This window comes from Podarcis cretensis, assembly GCF_951804945.1.
Source record: "Podarcis cretensis genome assembly, chromosome: 8".
NCBI classification, from domain to species: domain Eukaryota; kingdom Metazoa; phylum Chordata; class Lepidosauria; order Squamata; family Lacertidae; genus Podarcis; species Podarcis cretensis.
Genome location: NC_137177.1, coordinates 72,807,176 through 72,825,783, shown reverse-complemented (window position 1 = coordinate 72,825,783; position 18,608 = coordinate 72,807,176). Strand labels below are relative to the sequence as shown.

The 18,608-nt window shown below is 39.8% G+C and overlaps 1 protein-coding gene across 4 annotated transcripts in view; it reads left to right on the top strand.

The window, feature by feature from the left end:
* Positions 1 to 18,608, top strand: part of PRKCZ (protein kinase C zeta) — a 97,076-nt gene that overhangs the window by 7,342 nt on the left and 71,126 nt on the right. For 3 of the 4 annotated variants that reach the window (XM_079987012.1, XM_079987013.1, XM_079987014.1), the window contains exons 3-5: positions 1,389 to 1,510; positions 8,030 to 8,119; positions 9,097 to 9,147. In XM_079987012.1, coding sequence (XP_079843138.1) covers positions 1,389 to 1,510; positions 8,030 to 8,119; positions 9,097 to 9,147 — 263 coding nt within the window. Of the gene's footprint in view, positions 1 to 1,388; positions 1,511 to 8,029; positions 8,120 to 9,096; positions 9,148 to 14,693; positions 14,834 to 18,608 lie in introns of those variants that run through there. The other variant, XM_079987015.1, reaches the window with a different exon arrangement.

Genomic DNA, 18,608 nt, shown 5'->3' with positions numbered 1-18,608 from the left:
ACATGTCAAACTGCTTTAAGTCACAGTTATCAAAACTGCAAAATTAGTGTCAAGAATTATTCAGGAAAGTACTAAATAATTCAAAGTGTCTGTTCATGGTACAGTACACCTTTGATATTATGATTAAACAAATAGGCTAGTAATAAAAGCATTAGGGAGTCGTACCATTCATGATTGTTAGTGTGTTTCCATGGAAGCTTGGGAGGGTAGATGTTTGTATATCCTGGGTGTGACAGTGCTTAACATAGCATAAGTGATCATGCATAATCTTCCTTTATGGCAAGCATTCCTTGCTTTGCTTACATACAGTTCATAGAATTCTTCTAAATTATGCCCTGCTGACTAAAAATGTTGAGGAATGTGATGAAGGTATTTTTTAAAGTACATGCTTATTCTTCCACACCATTATATCTTATGTGAAATCAGTTGATGAGGCTCATTTGACAGCTACAAGGAACTGAACCTTTAGTGTCATTGCACCATTCCAGTGGAATGCTCCGTCATAGAGATTCATCAGGCATATTTTGTTTCAACTTTTAAACACCTACTGAAAACTTTTCTATTTTGTCACACCTATGCATTCATGCATATATACGTTATTTTATTTGTATGCTGCCTTTCCACAGTTCAAACCATGCTCAAGGCAGCTTACAACATAAAAAATGTTGCAACAGAAGTAGTCCTGAACAATAAATTAAATATTAAAAAAAAACCCAGACTGAACAATTTCCACATAAATTACAACAAAATCTAAAAGATTTTAAAAAACCACAGCTACAACCCCCTCCCCAAAATACCCCAGCACCCCAGGCAATTAAGAATACAGTGAGCCCATTACTTACATGAGGGTTTGGTTCTGGGGGTGTACTTAACGAGGCAAAATCATGTAAAGCCAGGAGCCCCCTGAACCATCCCTATTTGTCCAGAATGAGCCTTGCCCTTCACCTTACTTACTGGCCTCTGGGAAGGAGGCACAAGGGCTCAGAGTGTCCTAGGGCCCTTGCGTGACTTTCCCAGAGCACAGTAAGCAAGGCAGAGGGCTTTAAAAACTCTCTTTGCTGTGGGTTCCACTCACATTTATTTATTTGGTTTTGAGTCAGGTGTGTAAGTGGTGGGCCCACCGTACAGCTTTCCCTGATAGTTACCTGATTTCTGATTGTAACTTTTTTATATGGTTTTTATTATTTTATGTATAGTTGTGAACTGTTCTGATATTTTTTTTAATGAATGAGTAGTATATAATTAGCAGATGTTGGGTCAGTAAAACTGTGTGAGATTCTGAAATGCAAAATCTTTAGGGCTGCTGATAGATTGCCTCAATCTTTGCAAATGTCTTGTGGTTTAAAGTGAACACATGTAGCTATTGAATCTGAATTCATCTCTTTCAGGGATATCCTCATAACAAATCTGGGTGCATCCATCAACTATGGTGAACTTTGTGATGAAGTAAGAGAGATGTGCAAATTACAACAGGAACAACCAATTACCCTTAAGTGGATTGATAATGAAGGTATTTCAGACTCATGTAAATATGCTTCTGCAAATATTTCTCTGATGCATTTTACAGCACAGTTAATTAACTGGGTGTGATGGAGATACTAAATAGGTAACTTTTAATTTTGAATCATTGTCGGTTTTCAAATTTTCACTTGAGATATCAAGGGATACATATGTTAATAAAGCCCAGATAATCAGGCATGTATTGCAGCTTGCTCCACTCCATTCTGAAAATGTTATGTACTCTCGATAATTCTAATGTGTGAAGCATAACCTTCCTTTATGAATGTGGGTGTGCTTCCTGACATAGGTACTGTGCGCAGAAAGATTTGCATACAGCCAAGCATAATTTCTCCCCATCACTCCCAGTATCTGTAGACATCAGGTTATTATGGGGCAGAGGAGGCCTATGGTTGCCTCTCATACCTTTGCTGGAAATGTAAGCCCCTTTCTTTTCAGTGCCTGATGCAGTGTGATTGCACTAGAGGTAGGATTTGTTCTGCCCTACGGCATGGTTGGGAAATTTGCCTTCTAGATGTTGCTGGATTAGAGCTCCCATTATCCCTCACCTTTGTTCATGCTGACTGGAGCAGATGGGTGTTGAGAGTCCAACAACACATGAAGGGCCACAGCTCATCACCACTGCTCTACGGGGATTCCTTTTAAGGAGGTGTGCTTGTGTGGAGAAGGATCATACCCATTGACTACCTTAATATGCCACATTTAACTAATGCAGTGTTCATTTTTATTTTAAATGCATTCTACCAGATTATTTGGTATTGATCAGGTTTCTGTTCTTTAATTGTTTAGCAATACCCACGCAAACTAGAAAGAGATCAGTGATTATACATTATGCAATATGTGTTTCCTAATATTGTGTATTGCTTAATAGGCAAAATTTCTCTAGATCTTTTTATATCCCACTCACATCATTTCATAGACACTTCTTGTTTGGCAGAAATTCTAGAATCCATTTATACAAAGGCAAGTGGACACTGAAAATAGGGGTCTCTGAAATCTTGTCTCACCTCATGTAGACAAGCTCTGCTAGCTAGACTAGATACTGAGAGGAACATACCTCTTCCAAGTTCTGTGTGTACAATAATGACTCAGTTGTGTGCACTTCATTTGTACTTGCTTTCAAGATGATGCTTCAGCGAGACCATGCAGAAACTTGATATTTTCTAATTGAGTGTAATTTGTTTGCATAGGACACGTGAGTTGAGAACTGTAGCAGTTCTAGGGCCTTTCCTGCAGATCTGTAAATATTCTCCAGACTACTAGTGTATTATTCAATACTTAAATCTTCAGGCAGCTGCATCAAGTTCTGCAAGTGTGACTACTGCTACTGAATTGATTTATGGTGGATTGATAAGAGAGGTATCCCAATGCAAGGTGAATCATTCCCATACTTGCTTTTGAGTTTAGTTTTTGTGTGTGCTCCTATTTTTCTGTCGTTGAGTACATTTAAAGAATATTGGAAGATGTCATGCTTTAAAAGCATGGTATCATTCTCCTGATGTTTTTTGTTTCCTACTCCCAGTAAACTTGAAAAAGCTTTGAAATGCTGAGGCATCCATTAAATGGAGTGAGCCTGTTTTCCAGATGTATTCAAGTGGAGAGTCACTGTGAAGGGGGCTTGTCAACCTCTCTTGCTTTTTAAGCATGCAGAAGTTCCATCAGGTGATTTTACCCCCATTTTTAAAACTGAAAGACCACTGGCAAGGGCTGCATGAAAGTTGTGCCAACAATAAGCTTGCTGAGTTGAAAGCAGTTTTTATGGTGAGCATATGTGTCACTTAAGCTAAGAAAGGAAGCTCTCATGGCCCAGTTAAGGATTCAACATGAAGTCTCTACTTATCACTGTTTACTGAGGGAGAGAACCCACCCATGTACATATCGTGTACTATTCCCCTCACTGTGAAACAAGTGTTGCTGTAATACCCATGCTTCTCAAGTGTGAGATGGGCTTGTCTACAGACCCACTTCGTTGCTCTGAACTTAGCTGCTCTGGCCCTTTAATATGGATCTCAGGTTCCTGAGCTTTCTTGACTGGCTCTCTTCTTTTTAAGTTTGTTGGAATTAGAAAATTTGAATTAGAAAAAAAGAAGTCTGGGAAAAGTCAGGTGTGTGGTACAATGTGACATGTGTGGGGTAACTGTGCCATGATCTTCAATATACTTAACAAAAGATTACTGCACTGCAGAGCCCTGTATAATTGCTATCTGAAATCAGAGATCTTTCCTTGACTATCTGAAAGGGAGAAATTTTCCTCAACAGTAAAATCAGAATATTTCTTAAGGCTTTTGCTTATGGGTCTCTAATATCAAGGGTATATCACTTGATATTCATGTAGCAGTGTTCAACTTGCTACAGGAAAATCTGATAGAGTATTCCCTTATTGTTCGTATTGCATATTTTGTATATTTTGGCACATTTCAGGCAAGGACATGTTAGGTGGTCATTAGGATGCCTTGAGCAAGTCACAGTGGTTCATTTCACATATCTGCAGTGTGCTCTGTATAGGGCTTCCCATGTGCTTGACCCAGAAACAGCAGTTAGTGTGGAATGCTGCAGCACAAGTTGCTGACAGGAGTAAGACCTTGTCAGCACATAACACTTCTGCTCAGATACCTGCACTGGTTGCCTTTTTATTACCCAGCCAAATTCAAGGTGTTACTATTGGTATTTAAAACCCTTAACACCTTGGGACCAGTTTACTTGTGGAGTTGCCTTTCCCATATGTGCCAACTCAATTTCTTTGATCTGTGGGACTGACACTGTTACAGGTGCCACCAAATGCTCATTCTGAAGTTGTGAGGAATTTACTTTTTAACGTGGCAGCATCTGCACTTCGGAATTCCCTGCCTGCTGACACCAGGCAGGCGCCTTCACTGTACTTTTTGGTGCCTGATTAAAACATTTTTGTTAGCCAATCCAGACACATAGATGTTGGCATGTTTTCATCTTTTTATCATTCATTTTAGCTGTTTTCCAGTAATCTGAACATTTATTGTAAACCGCTTAGAGGTTTTATTACAATCAATGGGTAAATTAAATTTTGTTAGATAAAAAATTCAGTTTACAATGAACATGGAGGTTGGTTCCCTTCTGCTCCTTCCCCAGTGGGAGCAACAAGTCACAGTCCCTGGCTTGGCATTACATCTGAACTGGAGATTGCAGTATGTTTCACTTCCAACAAACAATGATTGGTAAACCAAGAACAAGGTTTGGTTTCACATTGTGGTTCGCTGCTCTCCAAACAAGCTCAGTGCTGGAGCCAAGTGTAATGCTTCACCAAGAATGATGGTTTGTTGCTCCTGCTACAGAAGGAGCAAAGCAGGAGTGATCTCCTCATTCATGGTAAGCTGTTTACCATTCTTTCGTGCCACATGTGAATGCTGCCACTCTTGCTATCTCTGCATATCCTGATCTCCTTGGAGGAAGGAATATCTATGTGACGATAGGAAAATTATTTGCAGTGTTATGCACTTGGATTTCAGTTAACCTTTTAAAATTATTGTAGAAGCTGTCTATTAAGACAAGGTTCAAGAGGTTAAAAGTAAAGCAGCCATATTGAAAAAAATGAATGTACATCTACAGCTGAACAGTTCTTAACTACTGTCATTTTTATCAGTTTGTTCAAGGATGTCAAGAACTACATGTCCTTCCAGGTCAGAAAGAAGCATTATTACACCTAAAGGACACGTTTTAGTCAAGCTAAAGCACTCAAGGAGGGGACCAAGCAGAGCCATTGAGGCACGTGACCTGGGCAGAGTCCAAAGGACCACATAGACAAGCCTGAGGGCAGCATTTGATCCTCAGCCTGAGGTTCCCCAGCCTTGATCTACACTTCATGGATACTAATTTATTGAATAAGAATTCTGTACAGTTGGAGAACTCTTAGGGAGAACTTAAAAAATATTTTCTTCCAATGATGCCAACTGAAGAGCCCAGCTCCTAGGGGTGGAAGTGCCTTTGGCCCCCTCAATATCTGCTGGCAGGGAGCCAGTCCCATTCAACATTGAGTGGGTGGAGGAGGCAGAGAGTTAATGGAGCAAAGTTGTTTTTGTTTTTCCTGATTACCAGTTACAGGCATTTTAATGTATTCCTGTTGTGTTTTAGAACTCAAACACTTGAGGCCAGGTATTTATATTGGTGGGCAGGATCCCTCTACCCTCCACAAGCCAACTTTGATAGGTGGGTGGGATTGCGCACCTGTCAAATCACCTGCTTGCTCTAATGGCATCAGGTGACTGAAACCTGTCAGAGGTTCAAAGGGGAATGCTGTAACCATTGATTTGCTGTTTGGTGATGTGAGGGTGTCTTCAGAGGCTTGCTCCATTAGCACAAAGCAGTTTTCCTTGGACCTGCTTGCTGAAATGGCAGGGGAAAGCTTGGTTTTAGCATGCAGTTCTGAAGCAAAGGGCCTTGGTTCACTTAAAATGAAAGATTGGTGTAAGTTATCTTTAGTTACTATTCAATTGTTGATTGTATTGAATCCCTGTATTCAGTTATAATCTTAAAATGGTGTGCGGGAGGGGATCAGATACAATTAGATTAGCCTCTGTAAGGTGCTATACTGGTTTTAGGTTGTGCCTATGCTTGTTAGGCTGAAGGAATACATAATAGCTGATCCTGTTCTTGAAAATCCAGGAATTACCTGAACCTACCTCCAGACTTGTTACATAGTATGGGCCCCTGAATGTTACCATTCTGACTAATCTTGGTAGTCAGCCATAATTTTGTATTTAGCCCACTGTGTAATCCAGTCCCATCATAATATTGTAATCATATTACCTGCATTTTAAGAATTGCAATACAAATTGAGTAAATGTCTTGGGGGAGGATGGACCTGATGTATTCAAATTATAGCACTTCCTTCCACCTATTCCCAACTACAAGCATTGATTCCTCACCAGCTCTTTGAAAGATTCTATCAGTGGTGTCTCCGAAAAATTTTATGCGTCACTTGGGAAGAAAGGCGAACTAATGTCAGTGTACTGGAAGACGCAAAGATCACAAGTGTTGAAGCAATGATTCTTCAACATCAACTTCATTGGACTGGTCAAGTTGTTTGGTTGTCTGATTATTGTCTTCCAAAGCAACTACTCTATTCCCAACTTAAGAATGGAAAGCGAAATACCGGTGGTCAACAAAAGAGGTTTAAAGATGCTCTCAAGGCAAATCTTTTAAAAAATGTGGTATAAGCACTAATAACTGGGAAACACTGGCCTGCGAGGGCTCCAATTGGAGAACAGCTTTTACCAAGGTTTTACGGACTTTGAAGAAGCATGAACTCAGGGTGAAAAGGAGAAACGAGCTAAGAGGAAGGCACATTTGGCAAACCCTCACTGTGATCAACTCCCACCCATAAACCTATGTCCCCACTGTGTGGAAGGACGTGTGGATCCAGAATTGGCCTCCAGAGTCACTTATACACTCACTGTTAAGACTGTTTTCATGGAAGACAATCTTACTCGACTTTGAATGATCGATCACCAAAGAAGACGAATCCTATGCACACTTATCTGTGAATAAGCTCTACTGAACTATCTTCTGAGTAGACATGCATAGGAGGAAGAGTTTGTACACATGGAGGATTTGCTTTACAAAGGTTCTCCTGCCCCTTGTAATGCAGCCTTTTTTATTTATATTATATTATTTATATATATTTCAAAATGCTTGCTCTGTTCTTAGGTTTTAAAGTGCTAGATGGAGCTGGATAATGTCAAAGGGAGAAGAGTATGCAGCTTTGCCCTGTGGGATTCCCCGCCCCCCCAACCTCATGCATTTTTTCTGTAGTCTTTTATTGCTGTTACAATTTAGACTAAGCAAACACTTTCATTTCTAACGTTGTGAACTATGAACTTAGGATGGTCTCTCTCCCTTCAGATAAAGCTGACTTCTCCCCTTCTGTTTTCAGTCTGGAACTAGCAAGGATTCCATTTAGCACAGATAATTGGTCCTAGCCTTCAGAGTGACTTGCTCAACTTCTGCATCTCCACACCTTGTAATTTGTTCTAATAATCCATATATTTGGAGGAGTTGAAGCTCTTCTGAGTCTTATCCTTATTGCCAGATTTGGGAGGAGCACCACCATGGCAAGTGGATTTCTGGAAACTTTGCGCAACTAAGATGCCTATGGCAAGAATACCAAAGCACTATACCTGATATTCCAGATGCAAAAGTAGACCCATCCCTTTCCAAAAGGGATGGAGATTATCTGGAGAATTTCAGGTGTGAGAAGCTACTCTTAAAAAAACCATTTGACTACACCCGCCAAGTGCATGTGCAAGTACTTTGCATGGGCCTCTCTGAATCTTGCCTTCGTAGAGGGATCAACTTCTCTCAGCAAAATCAAGAACTTGTTGTCACTGCTTGGTTTTGCTGAGATACTGAATTAATCTATGTTTGGCGTCAAAAATTCCAACCTACACTCCTGACATTTCAAACAAAATCATGAATTGTAGAGCCATGTAAATTTGGTTACTTATTCCTCCTTGTTCTCATTCTCATTTTCTTTCGGTAGGTGATCCATGTACCATATCATCTCAGATGGAACTGGAAGAAGCATTCCGTTTGTACTGTCAGCATAGAGATGAAGGGCTCATCATTCATGGTAAGTGATGGTGCTGCCTGAAACAATCAATAAACAAACAAACAAACAAACTTTAAACAGCAATTTTACATACCTTTTTGTATGGTATCCTCTTAGCAGTCAGTTTTACTATTTGAAGCTTTCGACAAAACGTCTGGCTGTGCTCTTCTTTTCTGTCTCCTTTTGGAAAGATTATGTAATGCAAGTTTTGCTACTTAAATCTTTTTAGTCCTGGATATGAGCCTATCCCCTCACAGCATCTTTCTATTCCCATATATGATCTTATCTCTCACCACTCTCCAAGCATGTACCTGTCTTTCTGTACAAAATTTTAAAAAATCCAATATGTGCATGTAATGCTCTCCATCTTGAAATAACCCTGTCTAAACATAGCTGGTATAGCTGTAAGATCTGTTTTCGTTGGCCGCTTAGCATTGGGTCCAGCAGAAATATTTGATTTGATTATTTGATTATTTGATTTCCATACTGCTTAATATATTAAAATATCTCTCAGTGGTGTATAAAAAACTATGAAATTCATATGAATTGGCTCCAATATCCCCTGTTGCCTGTGTCTGCCAGCCTTGATGTCGTTTTGATGTGCAAGCTCATCCGCCTCATGTTTCAGTTTTCCCCTCTTCTACATTTGTACTTCTTTATTTTAAAGTATTCCTCAAAAAGCACTCTCTTTATCTAGTACTCTTCATCCTATAAATCACTTCTTAGCACCTATTGCTTCTGCAAACATTTCCTACGTCACCACTGTCCTTTTTTTTTTTTTTTTGCCTGCCTTCTGTACTGACTGGATCATCTTCTGTGCCATTTGAAACCCTGTTGTCTGCAGCTTTGTCCTAAACCATATATTTTTAAGACACTGCCCTGCCTTTGTATTCTTCAGTTGTGGAAGTAATATATGATTATTGTTTTTGGATAAAACAGTGAATGTTTAAAAATGTAATTCATTAAGACATAAATATATACTTTATGTTTTATTGCAGTTTTCCCCAGTGTTCCAGAAAAGCCAGGCATGCCATGTCCAGGAGAAGACCGTAAGTACTTGAATGTGGTGGTCCATTCTTTTGTGTGTGTTTGCATTACAGTATAAAATACCATCTTATCATTGAAAATATTTTTGTTATGAAAAGCATGTTTGTGTCCTTCAGAATGCTTGTGATGTACTGTGAAGTGTGTTTGAAGGTATTTAATTTATTTCACTCATTATCACATTAATAAGTGGTAATACTTTCAGCATAGATGAAAAGGATAAATTTATTGCCTGTTACATAAAATTGTTTAGTAGCTGAGCAGCATTTAAACTTATAGTTCTGTATGCACTAATCCTTCTACTTCTAAAGTTGTGAAAGTATTAAAATAGTATTTTATGAGAATAAGTTGGGCCAGAGTTTCAGATATATGCATTAATGCATATTAATTCATTAATATGCATTAATATGGGTACCTTGGGTACTTTACTTTTCCAAGTGTGGGTGGTATTATGCAAATAGATGCTGAAAGTGTCAGATGTATAGTGAGGTCAGTATAGTATTAGTCTTCTGGGGCTGAAATACTGCAGTTAGTTTGTTGGATCCAGACTAAGTTAGTTGCATTTCATTCCCACTGAAATTAGTGGGACTTAAAGCCTGTCCAACTTGTCTCATGGATTTCAGTAAAACCTTAGTTTCATGAACTGGATCCAACCAATTTTATCAAACTATAGTCAACTCATGGAAACAGTTGCAACTAATTTGTGTAAACTGCAGAAGACACTACTAAAGATAATGTTCAATGTTCATATTTCGGGGTGTCTTCATGTCACATTGTTGCATGATATCTATATTTTAAAGTAGAAAGAAAATTGCACATAGCATCCCAAAGTTTGTAAACATTTAGTCTGTATGCAAATAAGCACATGACTAATTCCTTGAGCCTGAGGGAGATTAGGACTTATGCTTCTAAAAAGAGCAGACCCTGTTGCTAAATGACATCAGTAGAAATTTGTAAAACATTTGTGATACAGCATTGTTGAGGAGGGCCTGCTGTTCAGGAGTGGGTGGTAGTTTCTAAAAACCTTGAGCTACTTTAGGCATTTACCCATAAAAACAAAAACAAAATGGCACAATTAGAGGCCATCTGCAAGCCACAATTTGAGGCAGAGTTATATATTTTATTGAACCAACCACTGTGTAACTGAAGTATTCCTTGGCAGGTAAATAAGCCATGTCTGTAAGATCCCAGGATATTATCTGAATGTACATGAGACCACCACTTTGCAGAAGCTAAGCAGGTCTGGTCAGTACCATGGAACCAAATGCACAATGTCTTGGGTTCCATGGTGGAAGAAAGATGGGATTTGTATTCAAAAGTCTGGATACCCCTTTATTCATTCATCTGCTGAGGTTGGTTTAATAAAATCTATCTCCTTAACATTTTTTATTAGTCTGCCTGCCCACGTGTTTGTGTTAGTAAACTGGACTAAAAGGGGTATTTTTGTGTGGAGCTCAACTTCTATGAAGCTTCCCTCCCTCCTCCTGGAGGTTATTCCTGCTACAAGATATGTTTATATAACCCTCTTCTGTGGAATCGACGTTAATAATAATGGAGAATTCTGGAAAGCAAGCAATTAGTCCTAGATCTACTGTTGCTATAACAGAGCAGTTTTTATGGACCATCTAACAAAATTAAAACATGCAGGTACCTTATGTGCCCAGGTCCTTAGGCATGCCTAAAGCAGCATTTGAACAGCAGTACCCCTAATTCCCTTGAGTTTCAAAAGCAGACTACAGCTTATGTGTGAGGGGAGGGCTGCCATTCAAGCATTACATATTCAGAGCCCCTTATATGTATACGGAAGTAGTTGTGCCGTTCCTGCTCTGTAGTGAATCAAAGCTAGAAAGGAAAGAATCACATACAGGTTTGGGGTATTGAAAGAATCACATCCTGGAATTTACTTGAATAAACTCTAGTTGTCTCTTATAAACTGAGAACAAGGAAGATCTATTCCCTGGTATTTAGTTACAGGAAAATCTTCAAAGCATCGTGGCAAGATTGCTCAGTTTTCAATTATTTTAATAGAGTGAAACTAGAAATTGGTGTCAGAGAAATGCTTGGTGATCCGATTCAATCTGTGTCCTCACTGACACAGATTGCTATTATGCATTCTGCTTGATGAGGGTAGACCTAGGATCGATTCACACAACCCTTTTAGCATGTCAGCATGCAACTTGATGGTGCTCATTTCTGATAAGACTATTTCAACATATAATAAAAAGTAGATTATCAGTCCTTGAATTTGCCCTCCGAAATAAGAGGCTGCTAGTTCACTTAGTAAAATCCGATTTTCTTTTTGCTTATAGGTAGTTAGCATTTGAGCAGAAAACTGAAGGCTGAGGATGACAATGTTACAGAGACAGGGTTGGCATGCTTTTAAACATTGAGGGTCATGCTAATATATCCTGAGATAGAAGATTGCAGTGAATTTGTGTATAAACCAAGATCTTAATAGTCCGTATATTGTACTAAAATGCCCCAGACTTTCCATTCAGCCTTTGTTTAAATACCCTTTATGCATGGCACACCTTATGGAGTCTTAGGATAACAAGTAAACTGGAGTTTGGATAGCCAGGGAAACAGAACTATGTCCTTGCAGTGCAGATGGTGTACTGTGGGTATAGTAGTAGTATAGAATAGTAGTAGTAATGCCTGGAAACCTCAGAAATAAATGAAATCTCTCTGGGGCTTCTTTACAGGTCCCAGTCTCTTCCAGCTATGGTAAATGAAATAGTACTAGCTGTTGAAAACAAACACATTTCTGCATATATTAATGATTACGAAAAGTGGCTTTTAAAAAGGCCCCTAGACCAAAGCCTAACGCTTCATAGTTTGGATATAGCCCTTCAATTCCCTCATTGAATAACTATTCAAATGGGTACTTTTATTAGGGCAGCAGGTACTTTTGTGTACCTTGTTGTGTGAGGCTGTGATCTGAAAAGCGGCTTATAAATACTCTGAATAAATGAATAATAAAGACAGTTAGCTTAGTACTCATAGAGGTCTTGATGTGACAGGCACATTTATAAATTATGGATCTGTATAGACTCGGTTGACCTAGTTCTTCACTGGTATGTAGAATGCGCACGCTACTGCTGTGTTAGTGGTCAGGTTGAATCACACTTGAATTGTTTGAAAAGCCTAGTAGGATGCAGTTGGTGAGTGACTTCTTAGGATTTGTGTTGAGAAGGCAGATATTATCTGTATTCTATAGGTATGGAACCTTACTGGAAACATGGTGTTGAGAGAGCTGCCTGTATTACTAAGCATTAAAGATGGTTACCATCCAATAAATGGTATTGGCTAGGATTAATTATTAACTGTTCAAACAACTGGGCCTGTACTGCACACTTGGACTATGCTCACGTGTGAGCAATGCTTGTATATAAATTATCTGGTTTCAGTCAACGTCATTAGCAGCATTTTAAGTGTCATTATACAGTCAACTGTAAAATAAAGTTTTATATGAGCGATGATATAGTATGAATCTGCTATATTTATATTGATAAATTTCTCAATGTAAATAAAGTTGAAACTTTAAAAATCTTTTATAAACATTGGTTTAATTGATTTTAAAATTCTCACACATTCTTCTGTCTGGTGTTTATAGTGAGCCATATTTAAACTTCTATGCTGGAAAATTATTTTCAGGGATAAGTGAGAAATTTTAATTCTTTGTTCACTCAAAATATGCTGCCACTTAAATTAGCAATCTGTGCAGACTAATTTTCTACAATTGTACAAAAATATGGACTTTCTGGAATGAGTTGAATAGAGAGCAGTTGGACAAATTGTCCCTCCCCTCTGCCTTACGACTCCACATATTTTATATTAGGTTATTAAAAAATAGGTGTTTTATCATGATTTGTGAGCAGAACCCTGGTTTCTGGCCTTATTTTTTGAGTGTGAGCCTGCCTGTTTACATTTTTTGTTGCCACAAACTTTGGTATACATGAAAGCAGTAGTTGTTTCCTTAAATGCTTTTAACTTACTCTGATTTTTAGAGTAAACTTTCGTGATGGCTTTTTGCTTTGGTTCCATTTGAAAATAAGATGTGATAACTATATTTTCCTTTTAGCAAAGCTTTGTATACTATTAATTCAACAGAGCTATTTTGCATCTGTTTCAAGCAGCCGTTCTAAATTGTGTTCCTGAAACATATTGAACTAAATTTTGTTCAGAAGCTTAAATAAATATTTCAGGCTTATTTTATTTAATAATGTAATCAGACTTTCCTCCTGCTCTTATGAGAATCCCATCTGCAAACCACAACAGTCTGATATAAATTGGATTTCACCATTGTTCAGTCTCTGAACTCATAGTGACCCTGTTTGTGTTCCCACCCCTTCACTTCCTTGTCTGAATTATCACGTGTGTGTAAATGCTATCTTTATTCCTTAATCAAAGGTCCTGGGCGTGACAACAGCAATTTCCTTAATCAGGACTGATACATATGCAGATCAAGTTGGAATTCTGATCTGTGGAGTAAGGTTGTAGACTACTGGAGCTCCTTAATGCAGGTTCATGTGTGCTAATTGATTCATGGATGTAAAATGAAATGATCTCTCTTGGATGTCAAATGTTACCCACTTGCCTTCGGGCCTTGGATGCATTTATCCGGGCTAAGTATTTAGGAAATAGTTAAAACCACATTATGAAAGGTGGTTGAGGCACTCTGTAGGAAAAAGCAAGTGAAGCCTTATCTACTACTTTATTGCCAAGAAACTGGCTCTGGGCTCTGTGGTGTTGGAGGAGTAACTGTGCAGCTTGATGTGGCTGCAGTATCATTTATTAAAAAACAAACTGTGGCTGGCAACTTTGAGTTTTGAATTGGCTTTTGGCTTCTGATTCCTTGCCTATGGAGAACCATAACAAGACCTCTGTTGTAGCTGCTTGCTGTGGCCTTGTGAATGTATATTTATTAGCAAAGTCTCTGTCCATAATATTACAGGAATATTTGTTCTTTCTGTCATCGGCTCCTTGACATCCATGCCATGTTTTAGTTTGTGCCTCAGCTGCTAGCTACAGCCTCCCAAGGGAGCCAGTACCACCCGTGCCTGGATACATGAGGCAGAGATGTGAAAGAGAGAGAACAGGATAACCAGGCTTCCATTAAATATTTGTTCTTAATGTTCAGACTGATTCTGCCTGTCGCCCTTTCTGGGTGTCTAGTCCTAGTCACACAGCAGCATCAGTGAAATAAGGGCAAGGGGAAATCTCATTGCATGCCTACTGCATTGTAAAGCATAAAGAATTACATGCTGAGGAAGCAAAAGAATAAAACCCAGTGAGTAATGCATTTCTTTTCTGTAGATTTTATGTGCCTTTACTGTGATTGTTGTGAACCAAAGCCATTGATGCAGTATGTCTGTGCATGTGGTGCAATAGATAATAGAAGTCAGCATTTTGCTTATCTAGCTGCCTTAGCCTACAGTCCTCCTCTGCAACCACAATTGCTACAAACACAGATTTCGCCGCTGCCTCTTGCGTACACTGGGATGTGGCTGAAAGAGCTCTGAGACATAGTGGGGGGTGGGGGGGATTTGCCCTGAAAAGACGTGTTCTTGCCAGGTGACGGGGTTTTTTGGGGGGGGGGCACAGAGACCAGACAGAGGAGTATGCAGAGTGAGTGATGCTGCTGCTGCTAAGAGAGATTAATGAAGGAAATGTATCCCAAAAAACCTGACGGTATGTGAGTTGGGGCCTGTTTATTTGAGAGTATTGTTTTCTTTATTTCACAGATTTGTTTAGTGTTTGGTTTAACTGGTTACATTTGAAAAAAAAGCTTAAAATGAATTAGTGTATTCTGTCGTCATGCTGAGGAGAAGTCGAATGGTACTGCATTGCTACATCAGACTAAATCAATATGTTTAATGGTCAAATTGTATTTTGTGCAGTAGCTGATGTTAACGTATGCTAGAGCTTTATTTGATATTTTTCAACAGAGGACTGGAAGGGAAGAATCATTTTGCTCTTGTTTACTGTATAGCAGCCCCCCCCCCCATGTCCTTTTCAAGTCATTGAGCCACAGAATCTGATCAAGGAATCTAATCATATTTATTCACAGGAGTCTTCAGCCATAAAAAGACTATCTTCTTTTGCCAGGTATATATTTTATATTTGGTACTGGTATTTGTCTATTGGAGCCGGTTGTTGTTCCTTATGATCCATTTGCCGTATATTGTTGTTGAAAATTAAATTCTAGGTCTTAAATGGTTTTCTGGTGTTTAATCAGCATGTTCCCTTGGGAATTTTTGTTCTATCTGTGCAACATATTATAAGGACGTAGTACATGGTATCTTAAATGGAAGGAAATAACGGCTTGTGGCCTGTAAATATTGTGCAACTCATACGGGCAGGTTTTCCCTTTATTTGTTGCTGTATTAGCAGCAATGATTAGGTTATTCAGAGCACGTGAACAAGACCCATCCCCCAGTGAAGAAAAGAGTGACTGCGACTATAGAGGCAACTCTGAAGACATAGCTTTGCTTGCAGAGAGCATTTCTTTTGTACTGCAACTACAGTACTAAGAAATGAGGTTTATTGGCTAGACAGATTCTGTGTGTGGGAGTAGTACAACCGTTTTTGTAAAAAGTAAACAGTTACGTAGGTATTAGCTGTACCACTATTTATCAGCAGTGCTGAAATCCCTGATCTGCCCCTTTTAGTGTGCTTGTGCTGTGTGTCTCCATCCCAACCCCCAAAGTTCATACATGGTTTTTATCTCTGAAAAATAAATGGGGAATGGCTGTCATATGTCAGATTTGTTTGTTTGAAACAAGTTACACGACTTCTTCCTCTTTAATTGCAGCAATACTTTTCTCTCTTTTTTCCCGTTAAATCTGAAATGACCATAGCATAATAGCTGGGATTCAAAGAATCACACAACTATTCTTTATGTGCTCATGGTGGCATTTGGCTTCTGTTTCTCAAGTGGCAGCCCTTCCTGTCACGTGGCAATCTACTTTTAAAATCTGAGGGCTTTCAAAAGCATAGTGTTAGCTTACATATGGACCTGCTACTTTGGTCATACCTGTGTTTGCCCTTGGCTGCATCTGAAGTACCTCTTTAGACATTGGTCTGTGTATGGAAAACTCTTTAAAGGGGTACTATTGGTTTGACTTTAGAAAGCACATTTTTACATTTCTAGTGTCATAGGATTATATCAAACTACTATAAGTTTTACTCACAGTAGACATTGAAACTAATAGACCTTAGTCAAATCCATTAATTTCAGTGGACTAGGATTATCATTGGCTGCAACCCAGTACTGTCATACACTTTAAAATGTATTGGTTTGCACATAGTGGAAGTTTAACTTTAGGATGTCTAATGCATGGCTTTTGTTGTAAGTTACCGTATTTTTCACCCTATAGGACGCACTTTTTCCCCTCCAAAAATGAAGGGGAAATGTGTGTGCGTCCTATGGGGCGAATGCAGGCTTTCGCTGAAGCCTGGAGAGCGAGAGGGGTTGGTGCGCACCGACCCCTCTCGCTCTCCAGGCTTCAGGAGAGCCGCAGTGCCAGCCCCACAAGGTCGGGGGACAGCGGGGAGGCGGAACGCCGCCATCCTGCTGTCTCCCGATGTGGTTTGGAGGCTGACGGCGGGGAGACGCGTGCTTCTCCCCGCCGCCAGCCCCGCAAGCTCCGGGGACAGCTGGGAGGCGCAGCGCATCTTCCCGCTGTCCCCGGACCTGGTCTGCAGGCGGGCGGCGGGAAGAAGAGCGCTTCTCCCCGCTGCCTGCCCCGCAAGCTCCAGGGACAGCTGGGAAGTGCAGCGCGTCTTCCTGCTGTCCCCGGACCTGGTCTGCAGGCGGGCGGCGGGAAGAAGAGCGCTTCTCCCCGCTGCCTGCCCCACAAGCTCCGGGAACAGCTGGGAGGTGCAGTGCGTCTTCCTGCTGTCCCCGGACCTGGTCTGCAGGCGGGCGGCGGGGAGAAGAGCGCTTCTCCCCGCTGCCGGCCCCACAAGTGCCTGGGGGGGAAATAAATTTTTTTTCCTTTATTTCCCCCCCAAAAAACTTGGTGCGTCCTATGGGCCGGTGTGTCCTATGGGGCGAAAAATACGGTATACTACATAAAATTAAATGGCAAAGATGGCTTATTTTCTTACACACATCTCAGCTCTGCCTTGTAATAAATTGCTCTGTCTTCTAGGGCCAGTGTCAAGGTAATTTTATTCAATCCTTTACTATCATCCCTTAGTTAGTAATAGTTAGTTTCAAAACCTGGTTAGAGAGAATCCTTGTTAGAGCTAGTCTTGGTTCATGGTTAATATTGGAGTTGACCTAATCCTTAAATAATAGTTAAGGCCACATGGTGTTGCAGTTTGTATGTGAGGTATGTGTGCATTGTGCAATCCTGTAAGCTATAGTCATAGTTAAGAGATTGTGAGTGTTATATCTGCACTAGCAACTTGTGCTATCACCTAGGCTTCATAATGCAATGTTCTTCTTAAACCTGTACAGCTATCTCAAGCTCAAGCCTTGATTTTTAATATATGAACTTTTGACAGACCTGTTAATAAATTGCTTGACTGCTTGTTGGCTCAGATGTGCAATTGTGCTGAACTTGTTAAATAATCATTTTTCTTTCAGGGGTAATAGAGTCATGAGCAGTGTGCTCTGGTAATGAGAATCTCAAGGTTATCTATCATAGTTCTTAAAATGTGGAAGGTCATACCTAACTGCCCACAACTCTTAATTCAGCAATCACAGCTTTGTAATTTCATAGAAAGTTCAGAAGAGGCCGAATCTACAAATCAGTGACTGTATTTGCCTTTGATGCCAAACCCAAGGTTGTGATCCTGTGGTTGCTGGATTACAATGTCCATCATCCCTGACTATTGGTCATGCTGGCTGGGGCAGTAATCTCAAGGTCACAGGTTCCCCACCCCTGCACCAAACTGTGGTTTACTGTGATGTGCATGAACCACAGTAATCATCAGACTCACATGCTCTCCCCTTCTGAATAACCAAGAGAAGTCTGGAAGCTTTTGCTTTCTGATTGCCATGCCATTCAGAAGTAGAATTCTGGTTTACCTGTGATTAGTTTCAACCAACTAGCTTTGCATTTAAAAGTTGGTTTATTTAATATTAAAAATAGTATTAACCACAGTTTGTTGCTCTAGTGACCCAGCAAGCAGCAGCTAAAGAGTGAAACTGAAAACTTCCCAACTTCCAGCTAGACAAATCTGAAGCTTTCTTCAACCCTTTCCTGTTTTGCATGTTGCACTAAACCATGGTGTAAATGCAGCCACTGACTCAGTTTGTATGTAATGCTAAGTCAAACTATGGGTTAGTTTGAACAAGCAAATATTCAGGTTCCTGAAGAAGATATTATGGCTCCTTTTCTCTTCCCAAATCATTTTACTTCTGGGCTGAGTTAAGGTACAGCTTGTGGTTTAGCTCTCGCCAGACAAACCTTGAGCTGAAATCAAAGTTTGTCCTACGATTTATAGTTTGTGG